The sequence below is a fragment of the Caretta caretta genome, chromosome 2 (genome assembly GCF_965140235.1).
Source record: "Caretta caretta isolate rCarCar2 chromosome 2, rCarCar1.hap1, whole genome shotgun sequence".
In the NCBI taxonomy this organism is placed as follows: domain Eukaryota; kingdom Metazoa; phylum Chordata; order Testudines; family Cheloniidae; genus Caretta; species Caretta caretta.
The window spans coordinates 100,930,459-100,950,874 of NC_134207.1; the positions used below are offsets into that span (position 1 = coordinate 100,930,459).

Below are 20,416 nucleotides of genomic sequence, written 5' to 3' on the forward strand. Positions count from 1 at the left end.
CAATCATATGGCTTTATTTACTCCATCAGTAGTGGTCACATTCTCTTCATCTCATCCTGTGGCATGGGATGTGGGCAGAGGAAGGAAGGAGGGTCTTACACTGGTAAAGCTTAAAAGATATTTAGTCAAATCCTTCTTGATTCTTCAGTTTATCCAACAGGTCTTCATCACGGTCAGTTCTATCTTTAGAGCTTTTTAATTTGGGGTTAGTCAGCTTTTTTATTCTGAAATCTCTTGTTCTGGAAAAGGTGGATTATCTGTTGTCCTCTTTGCTGAAGGCCATAGTAACTTAGAGTGCTATGTCAAGGCTGCCAGAAACAAAGGTCAGATTTCAAACTTGAGTGCCCAAGTATGGACAACTAAATCTTTATTTAGACACCTAAGTAAAAGTAGCCTAATTTTCAGGGGTGCTAAGCACCTGCAGCTCTCGTTTCACAATACAACTTATGTGTATTCTGCACAATACCACTTAAATTGTGTAACCCTTTCTCACATGTTTGAGCACTTGCTCACACAAATAGTCCTATTGAAGCCAGTGATTTTACTCACATAAGTGCTCACCAGAATGAGTAATGGCTCCACAGTCTGGCTTTAAAGCATGGCCATTTGATTTAAGTGCCATAACTTTAGGATTGTGTCTCTCTCACCAAATGAAAGTGGTCCAGTAAAAGATATTACCTCTCCTACCTTGTCTCTAGTTTTAGGCAGCCCGTTTGAAAATGTTGGCCAATACCTTTAATTATGGCTGTCCCCACGAGACTTTAGATCAGATTGTTGTTGTTATCCTATACCTGGGGTATTAGCAAATTATGTTTGTCTTATATGTACAAAAGACTAATAACAAAACTCTTTTTTATTTTATAGGTACTAATACAGCCAAATGAGCTACCCCTGATAGTAGAACTGTGCTCTGTGCTGCCTTCATGAAAAATGGATGCAGAGGAAAAACAGAAGAGTGATGAAGTTGATGGGAGTTTACAAGCTGATCTGACAGAAGATTCAATGAGAAATGTTTCAGTAGAAAATGCTGAATGTGGTTCCTTATCTAACCAGGAAACAAGGTCCTTATCAGATGGAATTCACAGGAGCCTTGAGAAGAAAGGAGAAGAGAATGGCAAAAACAAAAGGGCATTATTAGAATCAACTAGCCTAGACGTGACTGAAGGGGACCAACTTGAAAATGAACCTATCTCAAAAAGAATAAAGCTGGATTTTTCAAAACATACTAAAGGCAGTGAAGGCAAATCACTCAAACTCACAGTTAGGCAAGAGTCAATTGCAGAAACAGATAATGTAATAGATGGAGCCATAAAAAAGGTAGCAGTGAGTGACTGTGTCAGTGGTGACACACTTCTTTCAAATTCCTTGTGTCCGCAGTGTGATTTCAAAGCTGCCGATACTACTCCACTGAAAATTCATTTGGAAAGTAAAGATTCACAAGAAGTTCCATCTGCTGTTCCTGAAAGTACTTTTCAAGTGGAAGAAATTAGTGTTTGCTGTACAGTTGGCAATATAGATAAAGTTCTTAAATGCAAAACTTGTGATCAGTTTTTTTCTTCTTACCCTGATTTGGAAAAACATATTCAAGAAAGCCACTCAAAGCAACCCAAAGAGCATGTGTGTCCCCAGTGTAGTTATAAAGCAGAATACAGTTTAGCTTTACAAACACATATCAAGCAGGCTCACGGACAATCAATAATATTTTGCTGTGATCTCTGTGGTTTTCAGTGTGGTGAGGAGAATCTCCTACATTCTCATTTCCTTGGCAAGACACACCTTCGCCGTCAACACCTTGCTGCACGAGGAGGATTTGTACAGATATTGACAAAAAGATCTTTTCATAAAAAGCAGTATATAGCAGTCAACAAGAAGAAAGTGAGAGCAAAATCTGGGCCCTATAAATCAAAGACAAGAACTGCTGATTCAAAAGAATTAAATGCTAGTAATAATCTGAAGGATTCAAAAGTAAGCTTTTCTAAACAAAGTGATGGCAGTGAACTTCTTGTCGAAATGATAACATCTAAAAATATTTCCACTGAAAAATCAGAGACTGTTACAGAGGAAAAAGAGTTTTCCTTCAGTGTAGAAGGAACTCATGAACTCCAGACTGAAAAGCTAGAAATATCAGGGTCCTCAGAAGAAAATTTGAACAAACAAGAGCCCACTAGAAGTACCCAAAAGATAACTGGCAGTTTAAATACAACAAGGAGATCTGATAGGTTGGGACATAAGAGAAATATTTTATCACTAAGAACTTCTTTCAGACGAAGTGGCTCTTTTAAATTAAAAAAGCAAATTAAAGGAAGATATAGTTTGTTGGGTGTTAGTAAAAGAGGCAAACCCAAATCTCACCAAATGCAGGTGAAACACAACTTCAGGACCCAGCTTAAACCAAGTAGTTTAATGCCCAAATCGCCTAGAGAGTTAGAAATGGATGATGATGATGATGACGTTAACAGTCAGTGTAAGGCTACCTCAGAAATACGGGCTCTGAGTCAAGATAGGACAAATACCAGTTCTCCTAGCACTACCAAAATTGAGGATTCTCAGATTAAACCTGTTGCTGACAACAAAGTTCTACATACTTGCATTTACTGTGGTATTGTTTTTCAGAACAGAAATGGTTTGGAAATTCATGTTAAAAGACATCATACAAAAGGAATGCAGTTTCATTGTCAAACATGTAACTATTCTTGTGCAATCAGGGGGGACTTTGAACAACACTGTCAAAGTAATAAACATCAAATGGGGGGTTGCAGCTTTAATTGTCACCTTTGTTCATTTATTTGCTTGAATGATACAAGCCTTGGAACTCACATGAGTGAAGAGCATAGTATGCTCCATAATTGTATTATTTGCAATCTGTATTTTCTAACTGAGGAAGAACTGATAGCTCATAAAACAACTGAGAAGCATATTAGTTTATTGGCCCAACAAAATACTTCTCAATCAATTAGCACTGATTTGTCTCTGCAAACTGCAGCTTATACACTGGAATCAAATAATAATCTCCAAAAAATTGTAGATGAAATAGAAGTGACCATGGAGGATGAGCCTCCAAAGCCCTGCATGATAAATCATGGAAATGAATTAAAGCATTCTGTTCTCAATAAAACCCAATTTCAATGTAAAAAGTGTTTTTATAAAACAAGATCCTCCACAGTTCTTACAAGACATATAAAACTTCGACATGCACAGGAATATCATTTTCTTTGCAAAGCATGTAACCTTTATTCACTGAGCAAAGAAGGAATGGAAAAGCATATTAAAAGAAGCAAGCATCTTGAAAATGCCAGGAAGAACAATATTGGTTTACGTTTTGAGGAATGTATTGAAAGGGTATGTGTAGATGCAAGTGATGTTAAAAAAGTAATAGAGCCTTCCACTTCTGGCAATGTAAAGACTGAATTAGATAAAGAAAGTATACAGGCACCTTCCTCTACTGTGGATAACACATCCACAAATAAAGAACTGATTCCATCAGGTGAAATTACCAAAGACAGTGAGTTAGTTTTGGCCAATGCACCAAAGAGAGGGAGACCCAAAGGCACCATTTCTAGGACATGCACCCATTGCGGTCTTTTGGCCTCCAGTGTTACCAACTTGACTGTACATATTAGACGAAAGCACAGTCACCAGTACAGCTATTTGTGTAAACTTTGCAATTATTATACTGTAACCAAAGGTGACATGGAACGTCATTGTGCCACCAAGAAACATAAAGGTCGTGTAGAAATGGAAGCTAATGGAAAACAAAACACAGAGGTAGTTGTTTGCTCAGAAGGAGGTAATCTTGAATCCATTAGCAAGAAGATCAACAGCTCAATGGATATTTTGAATGAACATGTTGAGGATGATAGCCAGTCATCGGATTTGGATACTTCAGTCTTAGAAAATCAGGAAGAAGACCAGGGAAATTCCATTGAGGTAGAAGTTGACAATGTATCTCAACTCCCAGATCTGCAGTATACGAAGAACCCTATAAATATAAAACAGCATATACTTATGGAGCCAAGTAATGTTGCTCAAGATGGTGACCCATGTTTTCAGAGAAGAGTTACAGGTGCAAATGACAATAAATGTGTACACTGTGAGTTTGCTGCTCATTCGTCTTCTTCTCTAGAGCTGCATGTAAAACGGAAGCATACTAAAGAATTTGAATACTACTGCATGGCTTGTGATTACTATGCAGTTACTCGTCGAGAGATGACTAGGCACGCAGCAACAGAGAAGCATAAAATTAAAAGACAATCTTATGTATGTTCTTCCCCTGGAGAGAAAGCAGATACAACAGGTATTGCCAAAGAAACCTCTGTTATGTCTCCAAAGGATCATCAACAAAATACAGAAGAATTTCAGACAGTTTCAGATGAAACAAAATATGTCAACAGTGCTAAAGCACAGGATGATCAAACTCTGAAAAGCTTAGCTGACTGTACTGTCTTAGATGGAAATACATCTTCAGAAATTTCTAAACAAGATGGTGCCCACAATGCAGTAGGAGTTGAAAATGAGGAGGAATCTAATGAAGGAGAAAATCCCCTTTATGAAGTCTTCCAACAAACATCTCAAAAAGATGAAGTTAAACTTAGTGAGATAATACCTCTTAAAGAAGTAGTCATTTGTGATTTGCAGAAAAATGGGCAAGATCCAATCAATTCAAATTTCCATTGCAGTGTAGAAAATCAAAATGTTTCAAATGACATGAATGCCCCAAACTTGAATTCCAAAAAAAGTGGGAAAACTTTAGAAGAAAATGGAGAAAACCTTGAAAACGAGTATAAACATACGGAAGTTCTTGAGGAAGAATTACTAACAGAAAGAACCCCACATGTGCCAGCACTTTCAGAAACATGTAATGTAGCAGAGCAGTCAAATCTTGATGAAAACATTAGAAATACTGTTCAAAATGTACATAGCTTAGAGGGTGACAGAAGCTTCCGAAAGGATCCTACTGTAGAGGAGGAAGAAGCCCTTACGGACGCAAAACATGAAGCAGAAGTAACTATAAACAACAGCATTTGGGAAGCAGATGGCTCAACAGCTGAAGGCATGCAAGAAACTAGTAATGAGGCTTTGGGAACTGTTATCAGTACTGATGATAAAGGAAAGGCAATGCAAAATTTTGGCCAGTTTGATTCTTCTATAGTAAGATTAAAAAGCCATCAAGATGGAGAGTCCACTGACCACTCCGATGAAGGACAGATGTCAGGTGGAATGAAAGTTAGTGAGGTAACTGTAAAAATAGATAGCTCGCAAAGTGGAGGGAAAAAGAAGAAATCTGAAGGAAATCCCCTTGGGGAATCGACACGTATTCGTTGTGATGACTGTGGCTTTTTAGCAGATGGTTTAAGTGGACTAAATGTTCACATAGCCATGAAGCATCCTTCAAAAGAGAAACATTTTCATTGTTTACTCTGTGGAAAATCATTTTACACAGAAAGCAACCTTCACCAGCACTTGGCTAGTGCTGGTCATATGAGAAATGAACAGGCAAGTGTGGAAGAGCTACCGGAAGGAGGCGCCACCTTTAAATGTGTTAAGTGCACTGAGCCCTTTGATTCTGAACAGAATTTATTTCTTCATATTAAAGAACAACATGAAGAACTACTGCGGGAGGTGAATAAGTACATTGTGGAAGACACTGAGCAAATCAACCGAGAAAGAGAGGAAAATCAAGGCAATGTGTGCAAGTATTGTGGCAAGATGTGCAGAAGTAGCAATTCCATGGCCTTCCTAGCTCACATTCGAACCCATACAGGTATGTAAGCATAAAATTTGCAGCCAATATCTTTCGACAGAAGTGGATTATGATTATGATCTATCTTTCCTCTGCATCTGCCATACTTTTGCTTGTTAATCTCTTTAACATTTCAGATAATCCAGAATTCATAAAGCCTTGTGAATGTGTGCTATCTCCTGAGCCATTAATGAAATTCAAAAGTATCTATGTGACAGGAACTATGGTGTCAGAGGGTTCCTTGTAATTTCCTTAAAAGTGCTTAAGTGTGGTTACCCTATTGCCTTTAAAAAATCATAAGAATTTTATCCTTATTCCAGGTTGTAATAATTAATTGGTTCTTATGTTATTACTATGCAATACTTTGGGTTTTAGAGAACACATTAGCTGTTCTTCATAACTTGTCTCCCTTGTAGTTGCTAAAAGTTTCAAAATTGTTTACTTCATTTGAATTAAAAGTTACACTTTTACATTTAATGCTTCAGTGACAGTCATTTGATGTTGCATCATTCCTTGCTAAATACATATATTAAGCAACAAAATTTTGTCATAGAAAATCAGTTATTAAAAATTGGAAATAGTTTTTAGAAGATGCTATGTAATGTCAATGTGGTACATGTGGATATAGCACCTGCTTTAGTTTATGTGCTGCATCACACTTTCTATTCCTTTTTATGTTCAATTTTTAAGTGGAAAATCTAAAAACATTTTTGCAGAAAATGCATAAGCTGTAGTTCTAAATTTATGTAAAAATTCACTGCTATGTTTCTATAAACCTGCCATACATTCTTTATTTTAAATAGACAGCTTTTCTAAATCACTGAGCTCTGCTTAGACAAGTGGTGTCTCCATGGTTGAATTTATGAGTGGATTTGAATAATAAATTCACATTTCAATGAACATATTTTCATTAAAACTGTAAGGTTTATTTTACTGTACTTTTAAATAATGGCTTATTATAGAAGCTATAGTTTAAATTCATGCAGTATTTGAAACTTAGTGCATGGTTACAAGCAAGAGAACAAAAAGGTAAGAAACATCATAAAAGGATAATAATTCTTGGCATAATCCTAAAATAGTTTTGTAAGTTTTCATAGAAGAAGGCAAGGCCATGACTGGACAACATGTTTAAAATTAATCTAATGTACATTGCATTTCAAACATCTTCAGGTGCATTACTGTAAATACAGTATTCCTTTTCACTGACTATTCATATACATGCTTAGTACTTTCAACATTATTTCTGTCCTGTCAATAATGTATTTATGTGTAATGTTTCAGCAAACATTTAACTTTTGAATATGAAGTTAAGTCTTTAGAGACACAGTCATGTTCACGTGGTCAGAACAGCTGTAGGAGCCCTTAATATGCCCTCTTAAGGCAGATAAAACTGAATAAAACCAAGGGGAAGATGCTAATGGAGCTCTCTTTAGAATTCTTTATGCAACTGTCTGGTCAAGACATGTTGCTTATAATTGATGTGTCCATTACTTGAATTCTCTTGTAATTATAGTCAATAAGTCTTGTAAATGTGTTAAAGCTCACTAAAAGCATACAAATTCAAGAACAGAGTAAGGCTAATAATTTAAAATAATCAATGTAGGCATTTCAGCACTTAATTTCCCTTGTGTGTTGATAGCTGATCATTCTTAATCCATTAAGATTTATTTAGTCGTTTACAATGCAAAATAGGTTTGCACTGGTCACTTGTGCCATTTGAAAATGTCCACCAGGTTAAGTGCAGAATGTAGTCCATTAGTCTTCCTTGACTATATGTATTAATTGCATTTAAAATCAAGTTAATGTGGATGTGAAAGTGAGGTAACTATCAATATATGACAAAGCAACCCGACTTACATAAGTTACATCATTGATTGTAACATTTAGTAAAAGTTAGCATACTTTTTAACATCTTGTGTGGGTCTGATCACCAAGTGTATTTTTATAGTGCTTTAGATTGGCCCTAAACATACAAAACAGCAGGCTTCTGGGAATTGAATACAAGGCTACCATTTCATTTTGCAAGTCATTTTCGGGGGAAAGTTACAGAACAGGTTTTAATCTGTGCTCTCTTTTCTCAGTACCTTAAAATGAATTGCTTTCTGATAGTTTGCTTATGCAAATGAAATAATTATGCTGGGACTTTTATTAATAGTTAACTGGAAGAGAACTTACCCTTCCAAACCCTCTTTTCATATTTGTGATTTACTGTATGTTTTATATAACCTCTTCTTCCCATCTTTATCACAATGAAAGCAATTGATAAGAAATGGTTTTTGGTAAGCAAGAATGGTGGCAGGAGGAAGAAACCTACCGTACTATACTGTATATTCTGTCTCGGTTAAACCTAGCAGGACAAACAAGTACAATATGTTTCTCTATCTCACCTTGCACTACTGTAACACCAGCTGTATCGTACGAGATGAGTTACTGGTTGTTTTCCGATTTCTTATTCCTCTTCTTGCTAAATCTTACTTCAGGAACACTCTCCTCCCGCTCCATGCCCCCCCCCCCCCATTGAAAACCCTCTATTTTAGACTATTTGGAATCATTAGTAGCATGTTTTTGGAGGGTGGAAAACTATTACTAATGATTCCAAATAGTAGAATACAGAGTGTTTTCAAAATGCCTTAAATTAATTTCAAGAGATTTTCACATAGCAAATGAGAAGGGATGTTATGCCAGAGAGGAGATAACCAGCAAGTCCATCACATGTTGACAAGTGAAAATGAGGAAGTGTAAAATAAAACAAAAGGAATCGTAAAGGTGGAAGACTTTTTTACTTACAATTCAAGGAGGTCCTATAATCTTAATTAACAATCAGAATTTCTGAGGTAAAAATCACCTGCAGCCCTGTCATCTTTGTTTGGGATTTCATCAGATTTCTCAAGCTAAATAAAGGAGGGCACACACACACAAAAGCCTAAGTACTGTAGAAAGTATGGTCTTGATAACTCACTCTGGTGATACTCCTCACTCTATGTTAATACTGAACCAGTGATCCAGCATGGCGCTAGTGAATACTTCGGCACTGAAAAGGACATTTTTGGAGGCTTAAAACTGAGGCTTTGAATATTTTTTGTCACTGGAGACCTATGATTCCTTTCACCAGAATTAAGGTTATTAACTCCAGTGATCTGGTGAGATTGCACCACAAATCATTATATTCTGCCTTCTACATTTTCTGTAGTTTCTATTTTATTTTCATTTCCCTTTTAAAGAATGCTGTTGCTATCACACGATAGCTACTATGTTTCCACACCACAGGTCGTGGGTGATATGATCCCTGTATTTATGAAAGCTCTTTGGTTGGAAAGGTGCTGTAAATGAAGATATTACGACTGTTTTGAAATTAATTAAGGACTAAGTGTAAAGCCAATGAACAATGTGTCTCATTTCACAGAACAAGAGAAAGTACTGACATAATAAAAATATGGCCAAGAAAAATCTAGGTTGGGCAAAAATACTGTTTTTAAGTACTCATTTAGGAAATGCAGAGTTTTGTCCCATTGATTTGACTTTATGAATCTATATGTTAGGTATGAAATAGGTATGTATAGATTTGTTCTACCCGAATAGGTTTTGGACCAAATTCAGTGCCACCAAGTTAAAAGAACCTTTACTGTTTTAGTTTCAGACAATAAGTACTGGCTGTAGCCTACCAGTACTTGAATTTTCATGGTGTTTAAATGGAGATGTTAGCAGACATTCAGCTGTGTATGTGAGGAAAAAAATTGTCAAGGCCTCAGTGATTTTTGGATGAGAGCAGTCAACAGAAAAATACATTTATGTATTGTCAGCACACTGTAGCAATGAACACTACGACCGGACTGAACTATAGTTTTTCACAAAGGAGTCATGTAAATTGAAAACAGCAAAGGTCTTGTTCAGAGCCCTGCGGGACACCTGCAGTAACAGAAAGAGGAACAAATTTACAATTTAATCTGTGTGAGAGAGAAACAAAAAAAAACCATAGGGTTGAATCCATAGGATATTTGAATTCGATGAAATAAAATGGCAATATAACTACTGGTAGAGGGTTTTTTTTAATCATATCTGGCTATAGCCCTGATATTATTAATTGTGTAATTAGTCTTGAAGCTCATAAGTTAGAACATCAACTTTAACATTTTTTTATTTAATGCGAAGGTATATTAACACTATTCAAATTTATTTTATTTGCATGGGTCCCTTTATAGAATACAGTGTTGATTTGGAATGTCACCAAATTAATGTTTAATTTAGTTTTATCAGGATCATTTAAATAAACTGGGGTTTTTCAGTGTGATTGATAGAATGTGATTGCTGTTAGCTGCAGTCTCAACCTGCTTTTGACATTTAAACATATAAAGCTGACTAGATATAACCATTCAGGTGCTAAATATTTTTTACATCTACTTCTAACAGTAGAAATGGAAGTATTAAGAGATCTGGCTTCATTGTCACTGAACTGTGAAATATTCAACCTTGTCTGCCCGTGCTTAGTACTGTTGACTTTTTTATTTCTGTTAGAAGATTAAAATTAAATGCTTCATTTTTCGTCAGCTTTTGGGAATTAAATTGAAATTTAAGACTCTAAAATTTTTTACTAAGATCCTCAATTTCAACAAAGTATTCTTGAAGGATATTCTATTTTCAAGGACACAGCACAAAGGTTCATTGATCAAATATGATATACTATAACATTTTTCATATCAGTCTTTGTGTATTTATTAAAGATCACATATTTCAGATTATTCTTAACTCTATTGGAAGACATACATCACCAACATACTAAACATAATTAATTTTAAATGCAATTCTGTTATTTTGATTTATTGATTTTAAGGATTTACTTGTTAGAAAATTGGAAAGTGTTACAGCATACTTTAAAATAAAGTGTCATTGCTTAGTAACCTCCGAATGGACATCTGCCACATTTAACCATTATACCGCAGTAGTAATGCAACTTTCTCATCTTGACTGGGGAGTCAGTGTTAATTAAGATACATTATTTCTATACAGACTTTTTCCTGGCCTGATATGTTCAAAAAGAATAGGTCATTCCTACTTCATTAGAAAAATAATTTTATAATTCCTTGGTTTGCACTGGCCATTTAATAATAAAGTTTGTTCTTAAAATAAATAATAAGCAAAATGTCAATACTTCTGGTTTGCAGAAGAAGCATAAATTCTTGATCATAAAGTAGTCATAAAGGCATAATATTTTATCCACTATATAGTCATACATTGCATGTCATTACAATAGCAAGGTGATGAATCATTCTCTATGTATGACAGAAGAAATGTGAAATACCAATGTTACTGTGAAATCTATTCAAAGTCAGAGGAATATAATAAAATTAAATGAACTGTTCATACATATTTACTTTAACAACAAGGATATTTATAAGTCTACATCTTTCATCCAAACTTTTTATGGCCATTAATTGACTTAGCCATTTTGAAAATGGGGAAAGGTGTAGAACAACTTTGATCACCTCATTTAAATGGTATTGTCCTAGTATATCGTCTTCTGGTTTTAATACTCTTTATAAAAAGTAAATGGTTATTAAAAGTTCAGTTTGAAAGTAGTTTCAGTGGGCTTAAGGAATGTCATTTCAGTGAACCTAAGGAAACTCTCTTTAATGGGAAATCTATGGTATATAGCTGTATCCCTGGAGTGATAAATAAGTGTATGTAACTTCTTTTGCAAGGCAAAATTCTTAAACGGTAAATGTGGGATATATTTTTTAAAGGTTATTTTTTCTAAGGAATTTTTATTTCTTTAACCATGAGTAATATGTTATTCTAATTCAACTCGTATCTTATGCTAAATTTTACTTAGGATCAAAGCCATTCAAGTGCAAGATATGCCACTTTGCAACAGCTCAGCTCGGAGATGCCAGAAACCATGTCAAGAGGCACCTTGGGATGAGGGAATACAAGTGTCATGTCTGTGGGTGAGTAAATTGAAACAGTTTCTACGATGGTTAACCAGGAGAAGAGTGCAGGATATGCATTGTTTCAGAATTCAAAACTGTGATGTGAGCAAGAGTGGCTAAAATTATGCATGCATATCCTCCTTTCCATTGTTATGGTAAATTCCTTAAATACAGTTATGACATTCTTTTCCCACTTCTAATCCTGCACTGAAGATGAGCAATTTTACGGGCTACAAGGTCAATTTGAACCTGTAATCTGTAAATTGACTAAATTATAGGATGTTCATTCACATTGCCAGGGAGAACTGTAAATTCCATTTAAAGACATAAAAAATATATAATACAGACTTTATTCTGTGTATATGTGGTGTGTCCCTCCCCAGTCCTGTTATAATTTTAGTTCCATTAACAGATCTGTGGGCTCTATTAGGGATTTCATTCCTTAGGAAAACAAAACAGAAGACTGACTTTCAGACAACTGGATATAAAATATTACATGCCTAATATGTTTTTTAAAAAATTCAAGTATTTAATAGATGTTTGTGTTCTTGTTTGTTACAAAAATTCCTGTTTTTCTTTCTTTCTTAATGGTTATTTCTTCAGAAGGATCATTCGTAAGGTTTAATTGTCCTTCAAATGTGTTGCATTTAATAGGAGGCATTGAGACTCCTTAATGCAAAACTAATTAATTTAGCAGAAATGTTTAAAAGGTTTTAAAATGCCATGGCATATATGGTACATCATAGGACATTCAAAGTAGAATTTTAATACCCTACTTCTGATTAAAAATATATTTTAATGTTATTATGCGAGAGAATTAACTAATATATGCATCATATAAAAACACTTTATGCAAACCTGTGTAACCTGCTGTAGAGGTCTTATGGCTAATGTGTAAAACAGCATAGGTTCAATTAGATAATGCACTGCACACATGAATGGTATGGTGTGATGTTAGGGATATTATTCAGCAGGAGGTTCTTATAGTCAACATTTGCAATACATATTTATTGCAGGACAAAGTGAGTTTCACATTTCAAAGGACAAGTGAAACTTCAGCTGAAAATGCAGCTGAGTGATTTTCACTGATTTATCTATCTATTTTAAAATAATTTTGCAAGGAATGTTGTTTGATACTTTGGGTGATTTTATTCAATTGGGGTAATTGATGATTGAGTTATTTAAATGTGAAGTAAATTTATATGAAGTTTGTACGTAAGTCCACAGAAGATCAGTAGTAGGATGACTTTTGTTACTTCTTATATTAGCTACAAGAGTCAAGTGCAACATGGAGCATTTTAATAGTCGTCTTTTTAGGCATTTAAAAAAATCATGTTAACAGTTTTTACCCTATAAATTAATTATCTTTCGTGTGAAAGATGATTAACAAATACAGGTGCACAAAAAATAAAAAAAACAAAGCTTAGACTTTGCTTTGAAGTTGTCAACAAACTTGTCTATTACTTCACAATTCAACATCCAATTGACTCACATTGAAAAGTTAGCATATTATTTAATTATCATATCAACAGAGAAATAGCTTTTGTAATCACCAAATTATTAAGTTCGTATCCCCTACAGAGAAGAAATTAATTGTGAGGAGAATTTGGCACATTTTCTGATATCAAAAGCTCAGTCCTACTTAGTATTGACATGGTACCTAAACTAGTCTTAGAATCTGCAACAGAAAACATACAACTATCAAGAACAAAACATATTTGTATGACTTAAGCTATGGAATTAAGTCTGTTAGTCACTTTGCTATGCTAATTGTTTACTACATGCTGTTGAAATGTCATACTGGTAGCCAAATAGCTATATATTTATATTGTTGTATAGAGTTATGCCACTAATCTTCATTTACAACATGGATCTGTGCATTTAATATATAATAAAACAACCAGCCAGAGAGACATCCTCCGCCACCACCACCACCCTCTGCGCACAAAAATCTGGTTTATAGTGCAGTTTAGTCCTTTTGCAGTTTAAATAATCATCACATTACACTTGATATGCACCAAAAATGTATTTTAACAATTATATATTAACATTAGTTTAATTGGAAAAGACATCTTTACACTGAAGCTAACAATCCTGAAGAATTAAAATGGATTAGAAGAATAAGGTATGACCAATGCCGTTTGAACTGTAGACCAAATAATGAATATGCCATCCTTAATGTGGAAGAAGGGGGAAAAAAAGTATAATAGCTTGTGCTGTATTTCTGCCGTATTAATTGAAAGGATAGAAGTGTATGTAGGCTAAAAAATAAAGTAGCAACATAAAAAAATTGCTAGGATTGGCTATCTGATTAGTGACACTACAGAGCATTGGTACATTAACACCACTGACAATGTCAATTCATTATCATTGATGGCTAAATAATCTTAGAAATGCTCAGTGGACCTATTAGTTCCTGAACATAAGCAGCTCATGCTGCATTTCTTCATTAGCTTTAATTGCTATAAATTCTACCTTTTTAAAAATCATGCTTTAAGAGGTGAAGTGATCTTTCAGGAACATTAACTCTGTAATTTTGTCACAAACAGAAGGTCCTGCACTATGTTTTCTTTTCTGCAGTAGTTAATATTCTATTCTCTGACTTTTGGATTCATAGGAATAAGCCCTCTGCTAGCTGTGAGGATAAATTGTTTTTCAAATGCTGTTGAACCTGTTCAGGAGCCTTTTCAAGGTGAAATGTCAGTGCTAGGTTGTGGTTTATTGTAGTCTCAGGCGATCATTTGATTGTTTTGAAGAAGTACAATTTCCTTTTGGATCGGAAACTAAAATATTTGTAAAAATAAATATGCCAAACCAGCGTTGATTCTTTTAGTCTTGTCTAAACATTTCAATTGCTCAGAATATATTATATGTACCGTATGTCACATAAAGGTAATTTACCTACCTATCGAAAAACTAGAACCATTTTTCTTTTTTAATTTAAGTATAGTTTTTTTTCAGCTGCACAGCAGAAACTCCTTGACAGAGAAATTGGACAACACTAATCTTTTAGCATTTGAAATAAACCAACTGCTCCTCATTTCCTTGTCGGCAGATGTGTGGTGATTGTTTTCCTCTGCCCATATCCACGACTGGAAAATATATCCATAATTTGAGAGGGTAGTATCTATTTTCTGATTAATCAACTGCTACTCAGTTAATTTAAAAAATCTGGCTATTAATTTGCCTGAGACACTTGATTTAGATTAGCAAATCTTAGTGGTTGCCCAGCATTTAGAATTTTTGTTTCATTTGCCCAGTAGCATGCTTATGTTTATCATGTGCTTTTCAAATTTTATGCCTCAGGTAGAAAATGAAAAATACATTGTTCTTGTACTTCAGATTTTGAACAGAATTTATAGGCAACGTGTACATCTACTTTTCTCTTGCCTTTGCTTTCAGAAATAGATTTTATTTTTTTTAGGGGGGGCGTATAGTAATATGTTTAAACTAAGAGTGCTTCTTCTTTATCTCTGTCTTTCTGTCTTTCAATATGGCTTTTTAATAAGGATCTGCTGAAGAAAATTGGTGTCAGGTAGGTTTGTGTTTTTGGGGATATTTTTAACATTTAAAACATGCACATAGCCATGTGTGAGTGCATGCAAACACACGGTTAAAAAGACTTCTGTATTATTATCTTCATATTGTCATTATACTGATTCCAGATATAATAGTCCACTGCGTTAAGAAGCGACAGTGTATTTTGGCATAGACAACCTTCTTGATTTTCTTGACTTTTTGCTCAGATTTCCCTTTCTTGTGGTTCTTATTTCCTTCCCACTCCTCACCTCCAAGAAATGTTTTGAAGCTCCTTTTCTCACTTAACTTTGGAGAAATTGTTAGATGTGTTGTTGAATAAACCATTTACTAAGTTCAACTATCTTTTCAAATACTAATATTAGTCAACTTTGAGAAGAGTTTTAAAAGCCCTAAAGATGCAAATGACTTCAGTTTATATTTTGACACTATAATTGGTGCTATAGATAGTCTGGTGGTCTTAGAATCTGTATAAAGTCCAGTTTTTTCATGACATTAGTTGATCATCTGAGGAAAATATTTGCAGCTAAAGAAGGTGTGTTAATTTATCTGTAGCCTTAATGGGGATCTACTTTGACCTGTCAGAAGATACCAGACATAATGCAAATAAATGGTTGGTTAGACTTTTTTTCTCCACTAACTCCAGATTTTTGAGTGAGTAGTTTTAGCATCAGGGTAGTTATTTACTGTACTTGCTTGCATTTAGCCTTGCGAAGAACATGCTTGTTTCTAAACTTATCCATAGGAACAGAGAAAATGTACATTGGGTTTTCGGGGGTGCTGTAATCTACTATAAATTAACTATTTATTCTTGTGTGCTTTAAGAAACCCTAAATAGAAAGTTGCAACTCCAGAAAAACTATTTTTGTGTGGTATTACCTAGTTTTTGTGCATTAGAAGGGATCTCTGTGTAGATGATTATAATGTCACTTTCTGACCTTTGCAGCTTGAATAATTGTAAATCATTGCTTCATAACGTGTCAGAGAATGTCTGTACTAGGCAATTAAATGGCAGAATATAATAGACCAAATTATTGCCTGTCATGTTTTCAACAACACAGTTAGTATTTGAGTTACACTTAATCATTACGTGCATTAGCAACTTCATTGGAATCCAGCTTCAGGCTGAGCATGAAATACATTACATTATTTAAACCTCTAATGGTAGAAGTCATTTATTTGTGTTGAAGTGTACAACATGCAGAGTTTCATAAAGCAAGGAACACTTGAGAGCTTAATTTATCCAAATCAAAGTCTAAATGCAGATAAACAGAAGTGGAAAAAATTAGTAATTTTTATAGACTGGAAATATTTAAAAATACATGGTTGTGAGTAATTGTAGGCAGCAGGAATAAATTAAAATCACTATTTTTAGTCGGCTCAGAGAACTAAAGCTGTTGTGTATCTAAATCATCAAATGCACCATGGAATTGCATTTTTGACTGAACAATTAATTACACACGTCATATCTACAGATGTATCCAAACAAAAAAATGTTTGGTTCAGTTACTTTAGGTTTAAGATTTATTTGTATTAGAAAGACAACGATTCTAGATCTAAATGTTCCTGAACTTCTATATCCAAATTTTGCAGTTTGGACCCATGCTTGTGTGGGTGCGTGTGTTTGCTTTAATAAAAAAATGAGTTAAATATATATAACATGCTGAGAATACATTTTAAATAAATTAATATGGCAATGCTAGAGAGTTAAGTGGAGTAAGATAATGTGTGTGTATTATATATGTTTCTGATTTTTGATCAATTATATATCATCCTTTTAGATTTGCAGATTTATCATCTAGCATGTAATCTCTATTCTTACAGTCTAAGATACTTAAAATGCAAATAATTTGCTTATACTCACAAAAGCCAACAACATCTCTTTAACAGATGATGGTGGTATGCATGCTATTATGTTTTGCATCAGATCATCTTGATTTGCTTGGAAGTTCACTGGGGATTGGCTTGAAGTTAAAGCAAATATTCTAGTTAACAAGGAAGACAGATAGATTTAGTGAAAGTATCCTCTAGTTAAAGACTTGGCAGTATGCTTCACTAGTGTCTGTTGTCTGGCTATACTGGAAGAAGGACAGGAGACACTGAATATGGTTTAATTAGGCCACAACTTTATTATTAACTGTCTGGGAGTACTCGGCAGATAAGTGTACAGTGCAGGTAACTTCATGATCATTTCAAGATCTACCCGGGGGTCTTCCATCAGCTCCAAACCTCCCTCCTCCTTTCCATCCTTGTCCACCAGCCAACCTGCTGCTGGGACCTTAGCATCTCCCTGACCCCTCGAATGAGGGTTAAGGTGGGCTATAAAGGGTGGGGGACTAGCTCCCTGATGACCCGGTCGTAAACAACCCCGTTTCCATTCCTTTAACAAACACCTCCTTTAAATCCTTTACCAAACCATTTATCTGATAACTCTATCTCTTCCCTACAGAGTCCTTGCACTGGACATCCGCCCCATGCTTACAGAATGAGTTGCGATATCACAGCCTTCCATTTCTCTTCCATGCTTACCCCAACTAAGTCCTACCCCCCAAAACCTCTGTGGAGAAGGTGAAAAAACTCTCACTCTTCCTTGGCCAATCTGGCAGTGAGGGAAAAATCCCTTCCTAGTCCTCCGAGAAAGGAGTGGCTACTGCAGTGCCCACAGCGGATCCTGACCACATCTGGTATTTTGTCACTTTCAATGGTGGCAGCTTGGGTGCTGCTTTGCTTGGTCTGGGCAAAAGAGAACGTCCCCTGCCCAGCTTTTCCCACCCAGCTTGCACCAACACCCCCTCTTCTGGTCATCTGGGAGGGAGGGGGTGAGTCAGCATCCTCACACTGACCTGCTCTTTTTCTGCAGCAATGTCCGTGCCTCTGCCCTTAAAGAGGTATATCCCTTCCCCCTGCAAGCCAGACAATTCCCCTCCTCCCTCCCGCTTAAGGCGTGATGTGGTTAGTATTGCAAATGGGGCAGAAAAGTCGAGACCAACTTTCCTATATAATAGTTCAGTTTGAAAATGTACTTTTATCAATGTGTACTGTAATTGAATTATTATCTGGCTTTAATTGAATTATTATTATTGTACTTGCTGAAGTGAATAGGCATGAAAAGTACATACTTAAGTGAATATGTGTTTGTATTTGAATTAGGAACGTTGGTGATAATTTATACTAATATCTGTACTATATATAACCTACTGCAATGCACTTCCAAACTGTAATTATAAAGATACACAGAGTTGTGAGTGTGATATATGTGCCATGAATAACTAGTGCCGCTTCTTTTAGAAGCATTCCACTTTTTATTTATTTTTTAAACTATGGATGGTTCTGAAGTACAGGATACTTTATTGGACCACATAAGCATTTATTGCAGGAAAGGTCCAGTGTGTAATAAGACATTAAAGTGATTATGAATGTTACATCACACCGGGCTGCTCTTGCTTGTAGTACAGTTAGGTGGGCCCATCATGAAAGTGGCAAGTTTTCCAAATCTTTTCAAACAGAAGAGCATACTGGCCAATAAAAAAAAAATTAAAAAATTGTATGGTGAGATGTCTGTCTATAGATTGTGAAAGGTTTCCTGTGACAGGCTGCAAAGGCACTACTGTCGATCTGGCTTACAGCAAACTAACGTTCTGCTCAAGTCTACTGCACATATAAAAAGTATATGGATAAAGGGGCAGGGCTATAGATCATGAGCACATGGGAAATAAAGCCATTGTTCTTGAACTTGGATGCCTAAAGATAAGTGCCTAAACAAGTGGTCTGATTTTCATAGGTTCAGCTTAGCATTACTGAATATTAGAGTTCTGGTTTAGTTGTCTTTAGGCTCTCAAGTTTGATAGTGTTGGCCTCCCTTAAACCACACTCTTTAGGAAAAGCTTACTGGTAGGTAGAAGGAGATAGAACTGAAGTGAGCAGGGGTTGGTCTAACACAGAAGCCTTTGAGCCTTTGTTATAGCCTGAGCAGGACTTTTTTGTTTTAAACCTTAGTGTTTCATTTTGCTAAAACTAGAGATGGACTTGAGACAGTTAAGATTTGGATATAGATCCAAATTTGAGGTTTGGATATATTTTTCTGGTTTAATCTGTTATGTAGAGAGAAGGAAGTCAAAGTCCAGATTTGATTCTGATTCCTGTATCTCCAGGTAAGAACTGTTCAATTTGAATTCTAGCTATTAAATACTTGGGCAAAAAGTTCTCTCTGTGAATATATCTTGATGCCAGACAACATTGGCCAAAACTACCAGTTTACAAATTCCAACAAATGACAGTAGTTCTGAGGGAGTTTATCAGAACAGCCTGTATTCAATTTTGCCAGCTTTTCATGAGATCTGCTGTCAATCAGGAAATCATTTTGTTGAAATCTGATTCAATGTAAGCCCTCCCAATCTATCCTATTAGGAATTCCTGCTTTGATTTAATAGATTGTGTTTCATACTATTTCTATATTTGAGACCCACATTATGGTATTATTAAATAAATGGCCAAAGCCTGCTCACCTTACTCACTTGAGTAATTTTAGTGAAGTCACAGGGATAACTCACATCAGTAAGAAGAGTTGAATTTTTCCCAGTCATATATTAATATAGGATCTCGTTCACACTACATCACTTCAGTTTTATGCCAGTATACCTCCTTTATGTTTAATTGAATTACACCAGTTTAAAGCCGCACTACTGCAGTGCTGCATCAGGTCCTGTTTTTAAGTTGACCTTATCAGATATATTGACAGAGTGTAATTTCTTCAATTATTATTCATTACAGCAGAATGTTCCAAACCCTCATGAGATGGCAGTGTAATGCATTGCAATATTCTTTCATATTAGAATGATATGTGATACTTATGTTGTATGCTTCTTTCAAATGGCCTGATCCTGCTCCAATTAAAATCTGTGGGAGTTCTGTTACTGATTCCAGTGGAGGCAGGAGCAACCCTGGAGATTAAGTGCTTCAGGGCAATGCATCTTGTTTTCTATTGTAACTATAATGTTGTGCACACTCTTGGGATTTAATTAATAATATTAATAATTATTTTTATTAATACAGAGCTGGTTTCCATGTTTTTGCTTTTCCAGATTTCAGGCATTGGCCAAACAAATGGTAACATTCACAGAAAATCTGAGCAGTATCTAATTTCATTTTTTAGTCTTTTTGGTCATGTTTTTTGTCCCTCCTTCTGTCTTTCTTACTGTAATTCACGCTCCCATTA

At 35.3% G+C, this 20,416-nt stretch overlaps 1 protein-coding gene across 2 annotated transcripts in view; it reads left to right on the forward strand.

Annotated features, from left to right (window-relative positions):
- The window catches only part of ZNF407 (zinc finger protein 407), a 460,779-nt gene that overhangs the window by 31,879 nt on the left and 408,484 nt on the right, over positions 1-20,416 (forward strand). For both annotated transcript variants that reach the window (XM_048840098.2, XM_048840096.2), the window contains exons 2-3: positions 865-5,761; positions 11,568-11,682. In XM_048840098.2, the coding sequence (XP_048696055.2) occupies positions 931-5,761; positions 11,568-11,682 (4,946 nt within the window). In that variant the 5' untranslated portion in view covers positions 865-930. The remainder of the gene's footprint in view (positions 1-864; positions 5,762-11,567; positions 11,683-20,416) is intronic.